The sequence below is a fragment of the Corvus cornix genome, chromosome 2 (genome assembly GCF_000738735.6).
Source record: "Corvus cornix cornix isolate S_Up_H32 chromosome 2, ASM73873v5, whole genome shotgun sequence".
NCBI classification, from domain to species: Eukaryota; Metazoa; Chordata; class Aves; order Passeriformes; family Corvidae; genus Corvus; species Corvus cornix.
Genome location: NC_046333.1, coordinates 61,586,506 through 61,599,919, shown reverse-complemented (window position 1 = coordinate 61,599,919; position 13,414 = coordinate 61,586,506). Strand labels below are relative to the sequence as shown.

At 36.2% G+C, this 13,414-nt stretch overlaps 1 protein-coding gene across 5 annotated transcripts in view; it reads left to right on the top strand.

The window, feature by feature from the left end:
• The window catches only part of CDKAL1 (CDK5 regulatory subunit associated protein 1 like 1), a 394,035-nt gene that overhangs the window by 252,514 nt on the left and 128,107 nt on the right, over positions 1-13,414 (top strand). For all 5 annotated transcript variants that reach the window (XM_039548277.1, XM_039548278.1, XM_039548279.1 and 2 more), the window contains one exon: positions 3,721-3,866. In XM_039548277.1, coding sequence (XP_039404211.1) covers positions 3,721-3,866 — 146 coding nt within the window. The remainder of the gene's footprint in view (positions 1-3,720; positions 3,867-13,414) is intronic.

Here is a 13,414-nt window from a genome sequence, read left to right as displayed (position 1 = left end):
GATGAAATCTGGTATTCTATGTGCAATCTGTGGTATGGGCAAATCTGTCAACATTGACTGAGTGTGACTGTTCAGTGCAGAGTAGCTGTAATTTAGTCAAATCTATGCGGTAAAGAACTTCAGTGTTATTTTAGGGGTAGGGAGGATAAAAGGTAAGACTGGAGCAATCTTGCCTTAAAGCTACAGGTTAGAATGTGCTATTTCTATCTGAACAGTGCAAAGTCTGGAAGATTGATTTATCCAGATTTCCGATGCAATTGTGCAAAGCTTTTGTTTAATTCATTATTGTGTTTCCTTCTGAGTGGCTCACTCAGAGTTTTTGTTTATAAAAGGTAAATTTAAGACCACCAGCAGTACTTAAAAGTGAATGCCAATGAAACAGTGGGTTATCAGGTATTTCTGTCTTGTGTTTGGTTTATGTTAATAATTTGTGTTCTGCTAAATTCACAAAGTTAATCGTTACAATCCTCAAGTACCTGCTGGGAAATCAGTTTATCAGTAGGACCTTTGATTCAAAGCACATGCAGCGCATTTTGTGTAGCTTTAGATCTAGAAAGCAAGCAGGAAAGGAGTTCACAGTATAAAGAGCTACTTGCAAGCTCCTCAGCTCTAGGAGGAGCTTTGACTGTCCAGAACATCCCTGAAACCTGTGACCACAGCAGCTAGGCTGTGTTAGTGTTCCCAGATGGGTTGTGTGTGTGTTGTATGTGAATTTCTGATACACCGGAGAAGCGATTTACTTTCTAAAGAATGCCAATTCTTTTGATATGGAGTCTCTTTCTGAACCAAAATGATGCAGTGCAATAGGCAATAATGTTTTTGAGCTTACAGTTGTAGCTTTTACTGTATGCAGGGACCTGTAGGGATAGTTGAAAAGTTCAGTTAATGAATGCCAGGCATTCTGTGTCCCATTAGTACAGAACCAAGGGTAATTACTTTAAATGGCAGCAGTTGTGTTCCTGATCTTGAAAATTATCAACAACAGTGATTGCAGAAAACATATGTTTTCTTTCTTTCACATGGGGGATAACTGGAAGAAGCAGTTCTGATTACTCTTGTTTAACACTGGCTGTTGGACACCATTGGTTTAGTTCCTCTTACAGGAGGTGCAGTCAACAGCTCCCTCCTGGGCACATCCCCCTGAAAGAGATCAACTGTGAGACCGGCAGGAGTCTGCATGTTACCGTCAGATCAGCAGCTAGTGGCTTTGGGGTTGGGTGGTTTGGTTTTTTTGAATCCTCTGGGTAGGAAAACACTTTTGAGATTTTTAGAATTTGGTTTTCACTCTTCATACTTCACAGCAAATTTTTCATTTTTTAAGGTGAATATGAGAAATAAAACCAACATTTTCATATAACTAGAGAATTTCTACATTTGTGACTTCAAAAATCAAAACTTTGTGGTAAAACAAGGCAGGGTTTTTTTAAATGTAATATTTCTACCTCAAACAAACAAACACAGTGAATCTGTTTGATTTTTTGTTCTGTCAGATGATTCCCAGCCTTATAAAAGCTGGAATAAAAGAACACTTTCATATCTAGAAATTCTAGTAAATGATTTATTACTTTCAAAAAGAATTCACAAAGTGATCTCATATTGAAGAGTCTGTTACTCAGAAGATGCAAAACTTGAGAGAAGTGGCAAAGAATTTTTTTTTCTATGTTTTAGGGCGAGTTATTTTTAAAAACTTGGCAGATTCAGAAACACGGTATGAAACATGACTTTCATTGGCTCTTAAATCATAAATCTATTTTTGAAGATTGAATGAAGTACTTGGAACCAAGAGATAAGTAGAATAATAGGCTTTTAGTCCATAGCTTAAGTTTCAGCTCGTATTTCCCATATTTTAGAAGCCTATTTGATTACTGATAAGCAGAAAAATCACAGATGACTACGAAGATGCTTCATATAAACTACCTTTACAAGATTTTCTAAAGCTTAAAAATAAAAAAGGAAGGTTTCCCAATTTTATGTACTTGTTCTGTACAATTTCAATTTTGATCATATATTCTAGCTGAACATCTACAATTATTAACGGCATAGGTAAGTACAGTTCCATTTGAATTGGACACAAAATTTATGTGGATGTGTGGTAGCCTTTTCTTCACTCTTTTTTCATGAAACCAGCTACCTCCAGCTTCCACTGAAAGCCAGGTTCACAGCCTTTCTGTGTTTCAAATTGAGTGCCATCCATTATCAGTATGGCCATTACTGTAATGTTGAGTTTACATACCTGAGATAGACTAGCTGTTGCCTTGAATAATGTAAGCACTTCTCTTAGACATTTATGTAATGGGATCTTAGACAGAAACTTTCAAAACTGCTTCCAGAAGTGATTTGATAGAGTTTGGGTTTTGTACGCATATGTTTGTCAGATGAAAAGTGAGTATCGAGAGAGCATTTTTTTTTTCTTGTTCTAAATATCAGTGCTTTTAAAAGCTGGGTTCCTGCAAGTGAAAAGGCATGAGGAGGTCTGCCTTCTCTTTGAACAATCTGGGCCAGCCTTGTAGAAATACAGAGAGAAAATCTAGATGTGTGACTAATATTGCTGATTAATGATCTGGAAAAAAATTTGTGAATAGTTTCATCTTAAAAACTAAATATGGCAGCAGTATGTGTTGTCAGGCAGAGTATCTGTGCCATCAGAGAAAACAGGAGAAATGGCCTGAGTGAGCCTGACTGGAGCATGCAGAATGCTCTGGCAGAAGAGCAGTGCTCAGTCCCAGGCTGTTTCCCGTATGCCCATGGCACAGGGAGAAAGGGAAGACCTTATGTGAAGACCTGGTTGTTTATGGAATGTGGTTCCTTATCCCAGTTCACTTATTTGTTGCAGGACAAAGATTAGCAAGCAGTATGGTACCATATTGCACACAGTCTAGACGCTGGTTGGTCTCAACTTTTAAAAATACTTGAACTTTGTTGGTTGACTGTATGTCCTTAATTGTGTAAATAGTAAAAATGAAAGAAACGGGACCACCATATTCTATTCATTCTGTCACCTTGCCAAGCCTCAGCTGGGGGCTTGGTTTGTCTTTCATTAGGAGGTTTGTTTTTGCATTTTGCTATGACCTTTACTTTTTTTTCTTTCGGACCTTTTGCATTTGATCAAATATATAAGATCCTGTTTTTATCTCCACTTTTAAGCTGCCCCCTGATTAATTCTATTCATTTTATAGCCAAGCACTTTTAATTTCTGTCCTCTTCTCTGAAGTAACACAGGTAACATTTCAAACCAGTATTGGTGCAGGTTTGCAAATGATGAGGTGTACCTTAATTAGCAGCTGGCCAACTTTAGGGATGCTCCAATTATAGACATTCTTTTATTGGTATCTGAGAAGTTACTTCACTCTGACAAGAAAGCAACTAACCGTTGCCATCTTCTGAAAACAGCCACTGTCTGAATTCACCAATTTTTATAATATTTTGTCTTTAAAATTTTCTTTTAAGTGCATAATCAATACTACACAGGGAATGTGTTCCCTATCTCAGAAGAAATTCCATTTCATTTCTTTCTTCTTAGTTTCTCTTAAAACAAAATTGCTTTCAGATATTTTTGCCTGTCCCTACACTTACAAACTGGGCTGCAGCAATTCAGTATTGTTCGGGTTTTAGAAGTATTGCTACTGATACTTACCCCATCTATTAATTTAAATGAGTTTTTTGTATTATTTTCATAATGCTTTAAAGCTGCTTTTTTTTTTTTCTGTTAATAACTCTTAGGAAATGGCCAAGATTCTCAATCATCCAAGAGTATATGCTTTTCTGCACATACCAGTCCAGTCAGCCTCTGACAGTGTGCTCATGGATATGAAAAGAGAATACTGTGTGGCAGACTTCAAACAAGTAGTGGATTTCCTTAAAGAAAAGTAAGTCTACTAGTATTTGAGAAAATGATGGTGTTGGGTTTGTTGCAATGTCAAGAACATGTGTCTGAAAACACAATTATTTGCAACTTCATCATTAAGGTATGAAAAAAAATGAGGTTCTTTAAGCTTTCAAAGTCTTTGAGTTTTCTGTAAGCCCCTTGATGTGGTTGGCCCCTTTGCTTGAGCTTTTATAAGCATCTTAAATCTCTGCATGACATGCTTTTAATTTGTCAATATATTCCTAATCTTTTTCAAATAATGCATTCTTGAATTTTTTTTTTTTACATAAATTACTATATATAGATTGCTTGAAGTTGGAGTTACTGAAGTTGTCTTTAATGTGGCTTTTGAGCAATGCACACTTTGTGTACTAGAAGTGATCCAGCTCCAGCAAATGTAAATGGGTTGGTTTTGTGTTTGTTTGTTTGTTCTAATACCTACTTTATGTCCTATATCTTATGTAAATTTACATCAATATAGTAATACTCTAATCTTGCTTATGGGACTGATGAGTTCTAGATTAATTTCAAAATTATTTCCCTTAACAACAAAGCTAATTGTGAGAAATGAAAGAATGTATCATTAATGTACTTACTTACGCTGACACCAAGATAGAAGTTACATCCACCTGCAAATCTTTCGTAATTACAAGTAATAATTTAATATCCAAAGAAGTATATTTTCTTAGCTTTTAAAAAGTTAATAGTGACATATTTTGATGGATATTTCTGCACCAATTGTCCAGAAAATACGTGTCTGGAGAATCATTTCTGACACCTTGTTTGGCTACTTTCTCTCTTTCTGCTTCCTTTGTTTGTGTGCTTGTTCAATGACTTAAGGGTGGTGGCAGTGTACCTTAGATTGCATTGTACTCTTAGATTGCGTTAAAATACTGGTACATCAAACAAATTTTCATAGTCATTTTCATGATCAGTTTTTTATAGTAATTGAAAAATTCAGAAGTCTAGCTATGTAAAACATGTCATCTAACAGCTGCATGGGAAATGTAATATGTAAGAAAGAAAAGCAAACTGTGACACAATAGAATCTCTTTTGCAAACTGAATGTGTAATTTATAGGACATTCCTATGCATCTAGGACAACTGATGGAAGTGGAGCTGCTTGTCTTCATACAGGTTGATTTGCATTAATTTTCCACCACAAACAATGCCCATGAATTCTTGGCACTAAATTTCATGTGACTGTGGATCAGTGTTAGTTTTTAATTAACAGATGTATTGTATTGCCACGTATCTTAAGTGGAACTGTGTCAGTTTATGTCTTAGTTGACTTGAAGCTGATTCATTATTCTCTTCAGTAGTTTTAGCATTGGCAGCTATTATCATAACAGCAGCTGGATTTTTGATAACCTAGTATAGCTGGCACATGTTGGGGCATATGGGGATTTATTAAATCATTCAGCTCTTGCACACAGAAAAGAGTGAATTACTTAATACCCAAATTTAAAACAGCTGGTCACTGAGCATACAGGAATGTACGTCATACGTCTTTTTCCAGGGCTTTTTTGTAGTGAACTTAACAAGGAAGAAAACTGGTTTGATGTCCTGATTTTAAAGAATAATAAACTTTATTTATCCTGCTTATTAAAAAAATACCAAATTATCTAGTAGTTCCTGTTAGAAAATAGTCTCCAGATATTAAGATGGAAAATTCTTTGTACCATATGGCAGCAGGATAAAGAAGCTATGCAAGGCAGAGAAAATGTTTTGGATATTTGAACATGTGCTCATCTGTAAAATGAAAGGTTTTCTTCTTTGCACTTAGGAGGATAGAGTCTTCATTTGTAGACTTTACTCTTGTGACAACAGCTGGCTATTACATTCCCATGTAGATATTCCCATAAAGATCTCAGCACAAAATTTGCCAGGACTTAACATGGCTGCAGACAACTCCAGAGCCTCGAGCCAGAATAGGTAAAATTAAATATGTGTTTAAACTACTTTAATAGCCAAAAGGAATTATTTCTATCTCCCATTTACCAAAAAGGTAAAATAAACCAAAAGTAGAACCCCCTATATCTCCTTTATTGCTGGGGCCATAAAGTCATCTAGAAGCTTCCTACACAAAATGTACAAGGACTTATCAGTAGATTCCAAATGTCACCTTTGCCTCTAGAATGTGACATCTGCTCTGATAGTAACTTCACCCAAAGTTTTAGTAAATCAGTAATTATATAGGCTGACCTGCTGAAGAAGTAAAGCCACACATCAAGGAATGTTAGGGTTTTCAGTGAAGTGTTTAATAACTTGTATTCAAACATCTAAGCACATAAAAATTAACTACAGCAAGTAAAAATGAAAGGAAAAAGGAAAAGAAACAGCCATGTCATAATTTTTGTTTTGGAGCCCCAAAGATATACCAAGTGATTTCTGAATCTTTTTCTCAATCAGGTCAACAAAACACTCTGGGTCTTTTTTCTCCAAGGAGAAAAAAAATGCTTTGCCTTTCTCTGGAGAGCCATGAGTGACTGCAGTATCTTCTTCAGAGTGGGGATTTATTTATATCCTGCTGAGCACAGAATACCTTATAGAGAAGCTGGATTTCTACAAGAGTACTCCAGAGTACTCTTTATATTGAAACTCACTTTTTAAAAAGAATGGACCATTCTTGACACTCTGTGAAGTTAGAAATGTCATGTTTTTCGTCTTTTTGAGGACTCTCTGCAGACATGAGCAATAGAAATGAACTTTAAAAATTAGTATTGATATTCTAGTGCTGGCTTTTGATATGCAACTCCTTGTATTTCAGAGTCACTCTCCCCAGCCACGTGACAACATTTTTGGTTTATTATGAAGATCAGTAGCAAAATGCATAGAATATAAAGCAAGAATGGCAAATCCATTAGGCTGTGAAAAACTGAAGTACAGAAGGCTTGTTTTATTCTTTTTTACAGAAATTCCTTCTGTCATATTTTGCACTTCTTCGCACAGAAATTTCAGTAAATTCGAATATTTAGGAAAATACTGTTGAGCAGTTGCTACATCAGTCTACATATATCTGGAGATCGAATATGTATAAATATATATAGAGAGAGATATAGATATATTTACTGAGAATTTATTTGTAAGCTGTTCTAGAGAGCAACAGCCTAAAGTGAGGATGTATTGATTAATGTAGGGGGTGTACACAGTCTGTAGGGACTAAGGACTAGTGCCCTGGTCTGTGGTCTCCAGGGACCAATACAGTAGTCTGCAGCCACTATTCACAAGACGGATTCCTGCATGAGGTATCAGTTTCAATGTGTTTGCAACTAAATACAGGACTTCTAGAAATTGCTGCTAAGTAAATTTAATCCAGAGACCAATTTAGTCATATCAGAAAATCTTCATTTTGGTGTCATTATATCAAAATGTGAGTTGTTTTTCAGTGATCTCAACTTTCAAGATTCAGCATAGATTATATTTCTGAAAGGTGGTGTTTGTAGTTGCAAAAAGAGCAAGACAGCTTTAATTATCTTGAAGTTTTGAAACTTAATCCCCTGAAATTTACTTTTGAAGATAAAAGCAAACAATTTTTATTTTAGTTAAAGAAACCTGAGATCTGAATGTCATATTCTGTAATTGCTTGAATAATCAGCAATATGAATACATACCCATGAAAAAGTCCTTAGACGGGTAATGTGTTTTCCAAATGTCACTTGCTTTTGTTGCCCAGACTATATTCTCTCACCCTTTTGGTTTGTGAAACGATTATGATGTTCATCAAAGTTAATATTCATCTTTCCTATTACTGCTGCTTGATAAGAGAGTGGTAAACCCAAAATCTAGACAAATAAAAAAGTAGGGAAATTTAGAGCTAGACTGAAATACTATACCTTTCTGTTTTGGAGAATGGTGTAATGCTGAGGAAAAGCTGGGTTTGCCTCCCAGTTTTTGTTTGTGTTCTGAGATAGAAGCATAACATTAATTGTAGGTGGCTGCTGCTGTTCATTTGAGACTGTCTCATAATTCAGAGTGGAAACATCGGAGCTTTCCAATATCATCAGAACGACGGCAAATTTGGGCTGCCAGAGGAGAAGCCACAGCTCTGTCAGGCAGAAAGTTCTGGGGTTTCTTTTTATTGGTTCTCCCTTTTCCATTAAAATCAGACCTACTTGAAGGCCTCTCCAAGCCTCCCTTACTTTTAGTTGTAACCAAGCCTTGCTTTTTCAGCATATGTAGATACATAATTACATGCAGTTGGAAAAAGGCAGTAAAGGACCTAAACTAGTAAATGTGTGCAGTGGAAAATAAATCACAAACTTGGAAGGAGATTAATCACTCAAGTGCAAAGTCAAGACCTAACTGCCCAGCTGTTGCAGATAACTGCCTGATGTCTGAGGAAACTAGAGATACTGTCCAAATTGAGAGGAGGTGTTATAGAGTCCTTTTGGGACAGCTGGCTTCAGGGAGGCTCCCTACTTTCCTGTTGCTTTACCAGGAGTTAAGCTAACAAATGGTAGCTTCAGCAGCTTCCTAGGCCACTCTTAAGGGTTTGGGGCAGGCTCAACAGTTACTGTGTTGTGTTTCTTTTGATCTACCCTTACTTCGTCTCTTTTGTTGCAGTGGTAACCACGCTGCACGTGCTTGGGCCTTAGGCTGCTTCAGAGTGAAATAGCATGGTTAGGAGCAAAGTGGACCCTGGTGCTTTCTCCTCCTAGTCACAGTAATTTTTACAGCAGTAGTTGTGTGTCTGAATGGAACTTTTCACAGTCTGCTTTCTCAATACAGTTTAGTCCAGTATATTTCAGTATGGCTGCTCTTGCCTTTCTGAACAATCTTGCAAGCTATAATTTTTTTCCCAGGTTCCAGTCTTCCGTTGTGACTTTTTTTTATTCTTGGCATCATAACACATACCATGAAGGCTTATGTGAACAATCAGCTGGTTATCACTGTCTCCTTCTGTATGTGTTGTGTGAGTGTCTTACCATTCTGAAGTCTTCGGCTTAAAAATTGTCTCTATTTTATAGTAGCCAGTTTTGACTGAAATAATGAACAGGGAACAAACATCTTCCCAAAAGCTTGTTCCCAAATACTATTATTTGGATGACCAAGGAAATTCCAAACACTAGAAACTTGTAACTGTAAATAATTTTGTTGTGAAAGACGTCCATATAGTAAGCTCCTGAATATTGCTAAGTTCACATGGGAAGATAAACAGCTAAATGAGTCATCATCAAATTTGCAGCTGCTTCAGACAACCTGCAGTTTTAAAGCTATCCCAAGCCTTGTGGCAGTAGTATTGTCTTCATCACATTATCATGACACTTACTGAAACTAGAACTGGAAGGCAATGAGAAGAAGGATTTTAAAATAACCCTTTACTATTTTTATATACCTTTTTCTACTCACTTTCAAAATGCAGGTAATTATGAAGTAGACTATATCAACTCCTGCACTTTTTTTTCAATGTGAATGCGTTTCATTTTCTTTCTCAAAATGCACTTTTGTTTCTCAGAGAGAGATGTTGTTGAGCTCATTTTGCAGACATGCAAATTGTGTCCCTAACAAACCTTGACAAGTCTTTCAGGTTTGGGCTTTTTTTTAAGGGGTTTTAGCACATCTGTTCTGTCAGTCTGACTACTGCAAATGCAAATGTCATCTGTTTAAAATCCGTATGATGTTCTCTTCTAAGAAATTGCTGAGTGTATTTGGTACTTATCTGTAATTTTATACCTCAGTCTCTAGACTCTTCTCTCTACTCTGTCTCTTGTCTGCTCTTGGAGTCTGAACTAATCACTTTACCAAACATTTCTTTTTTTTTTTTTTAATGTTGTAAATTAATTGGGTGCCTTTAAAAGGTATTGAATTAGCACCAAAAACTAAAACGTAGGTGTTTTTCACCACAGCACAAAGGTACATTCAAGTTTGTGTCTAGACTTGACCCTAGTGTTTCATGGTGTAGCTTTTGATGGACAAGCTCCTTTTTATCACAGGATTAGTTGTCTTTAGTTGTCTTGAAATTTAAATTTGGATTCTGCTAAGTTTATAACCCTTCCTGCCCTGCATTTGATTCACAAGGTCTTGGAAAGAGCTATAAGTAGGTGAGAGGTTTCAAACGTGCTGAACACTTGCAAATGCATTAATTTCATTAGGATATTTTGAACATCAGCGTTCAGCAACCTACATTTCAGAAGTGTGTTTTACTTTAGAACTGCCTGTGGAGTGACAAGCATTAGGTATTTCGGGATAGCTTTTTTTTTTTTTTTACTGGAACATGACTTCAACCAAGCTAAATGTTGTTTTAGGAGGGCAGTCTTTCTATTTTGGCCTGTACAGCACTTTGCCCTTTTCTCAGCTAATGATCCTGCGCCCTTACTTTTTAGCAAGGAGATATACCTTTCCTAGAGGGGAAATGGAAGGAGGGAAGGAAATATCTGCATCTTCTTAATCTTTGTCTTCACTGTCCTACAGATTGTTGAATCAGGTTTCAGTCAGTTCATGGAGAGACCTCTTTACTGCCATGGTTCACAGGATTCGATATTTTGCCTCTTCATAAATTACTAGTCACCATTTACTAGCCATAGTCTTTCATGGCAAATGCATTAAGGATACTGCAGTCTTCTGGGCTGTTGGCTCATAGTCATTCCATTGTTTGTGCATCTTGTCAGAATGTTGTTCATGTGTGAGGATGTACACATAAAAATACGGAAGTCCAAAGTGCATCATGTGATGCAATGTTAACATAAAGTAATTCTAAATTTACAGACTACTTTGAAGATAGTTGACGCTAAATGTAACTTCAACCTGTTTATTTTTGGGGAAGATACTGTATAGGAAACTATGATTTCAAAATTTCTTTATGCTCTGTCATTTTTTATATGAAGTTTCTTTGGATTCTGGAGCAGTTTGGGTCAGCATACTGACCTGTTTAAGCAGGATGTGCATGGTGCTCCCATTTTGCAACATTTTCTTCTAAATAATACACATTTTTCTGGAGGTAAGAGAATCATTATGAGAGGATTAGTTTGGGTTTTTTTCCTCCTGGTTCTCCTTTTACTATTCCACTCACGTAGTAAGAACTGGAGGCTGAAGCCTGGGAAATAAAGTGCCCAGGATAAGCACAGCTTGCTGAGTGCAGACTTTGTGGGCACACAGGGCATTTGCAGTTCAAATCCTTTGAGGTCACAACACTGTGATGCTCTGCTTTAGCCAAAATTTGGAGGAATCATTTTTTGAATGATTGCTGGAAAGAGAAGATATGTGCCCTTATTAAATGTAAAAGCAATTTAATCTGATTATTATACTTGGCTTATAAACTGGCTTACTCTTTTTACTAAATATAAGTGGTGAAGTTGCTTGGAGTGATACTTTCTGTACACAGTTATGGTTAGGCTTGCCTTTTTCTGGGCAGCCTCATTTGCAGTTTTCTTCTGTAAAATCCTAATGTGGGAGTATTGTTAGATGATAGAGTAGAAATTAGTAAAGTACATCCAATTTAGTTTCTTAAATGTAGCAAGATGGTATCTTTTTTTCCTTTTTTCTTTTCCCCCTGAAGGTATGAGAATGTGTTCTTTGGAAGTAATGATATAAAATCTGTAGTAAGGATATAAGGAAGGAATTGTAAGCATCATGCAGTAGTGGAAATAAGTCTTAAAGCATTTAATATTTATGAGTTTAAATGCTTGTTTGTACTTACTGGGATACTGTATTTCTCTAGCATTTTAAAACAAAATAACTAAAATCACTTTGGATTTTTTTCTGAATAAATATTTTCATTATGTTTCACTGTCTTGAAACACAGAACTTAGAATTCGGTGAGGGGAGTCTAATTTGTTTTTAAAACAATAACTTTAATTCATGTCAATTTGCTTAATAGCAGATTGATTTGGTGTGTAATTCTCAGTTTTAATTTTCTCCTGAGCTTTTAAGCATATCCAAACATATATTAAGATGCATAAGTATTTTTGGTAGCAAATGAGTACGCATATAAATCCAAGATACTTGTACACCTTGTAGTGCTCAGATATGCATCAGAAAATTCTGATGGTGGTATTAAATTTTCATATTTGATACATTTAAGAAAAGTATTTGTTCATTTCAGTGCATAAATTTTTCAGATTTTTGGCATAATTCTAGGTAATAAATTCATTTTGTAAGCCATGTTATTCTGATAATGTACGACAATGTGGCTCAAAGGAGTTTTTGATTAAGATGGTAGTTGACCAGCTGATGATGGCTGATTGAATCCACATTTGTGTCGAACTTCATGGGAAAATAAGTCGAAAAGGATGAAGAAATAAAAAAGGCAATGCTTCTATAGCTGATCAATACCTTTAATGGTTATTTTCTTTAAACACAAACTGCTTAAATGAAGAAAACTAGGAAATGGAAACATGCAAAACCTTTTAAACCTCTTAAAAAGTGTAGCTATCCAATTAAAACACTGTTGCCTTCAAGAGGCATGATAATTCTGCTACCCAGAAGTTTTGTCTGTACATCCATTTGGGGACAGTGATACAGATTACTTTGGCTAAGCTCAGTTTTGTGTTCATGTGCATCTTATATTGGTCCGTGTATTGTACTCAAGAGTTGATGATTCACCTCTTTTTAATGAGAATGAAATTTATAGTTGTAAACTTTGTATTATGTGGCAAATTAATCACAGACCTGAAATCTTAAAAGGTTTGTGCATAAGAGTAGCGACTGTAACAGATGAAAGTTTATTTTCCACAGCTGAACCACTTATCTCATGCACTTGTAATTATTTTTGTCTTTCTATTTTGCTTCTCATCATTATGTAGAACTCTCATTTTGTTTAGTAGGAGTAATTGACAAAGTACAGCTGTTAAATTGTTTCATAACAGGAGGACAATATCGCAAATATGGTTATATGTAAAGGCACAAGAAGCGATGTAAATTCTTCTCAATCCACCTACTGGAAAATTGTAATTCAGATGCAAGTTCAAGCTGGAAAATGTTAGTGTGTCCAAACACCTTTCACATAGGAGAAATAAAGCTAGAGTGGCTGATTGTAAGCCATTTTGTCTTGAATCTGGAGCAAATATTTATTGGCAAAACCCAGAGGCCATAGAAATGAATTGTCTTGTGGTTTGCTGTGTCAGATGCCTCCCTGGCTGGCCTCTGGAGGAGCCGTGGCCCTTAAAAGGAGAGGCAACTCTGAGATCAGAACACAATTCCATACAGACTTGCAGTCAGCTCTGGGGTAATATCTTTTGGACATTACAAACCCCGACAGATTTGAACCAGTCTTCTATGAAAAGCTTTGTATTAAAGAAAAATACTGATCTGTCTGAGCTATTTATCTCCCTTGAAGGATTTTTGTTGAGACAACTTCAACATAAGCCTTGAACTTACTACAGAAGTGGTAAATGCACCTGAAAAATGGGTCATGTGGTCAATCATAGCTGCTGAATTTCTGTGTGTGTGTGTCAGTGTCCCAGAGTTATTTTTTAGCCACTGTGCTTGGTGAAGAGAAATCTACTCTCTGTCACATACTGGCTGTATCCCGGACTCTGCAGAGTGAGGGAGGCAGGGAGATGGACTGTAGGGTTCAGGTTTGAACAATAGACTGTCATGATTTTTCCA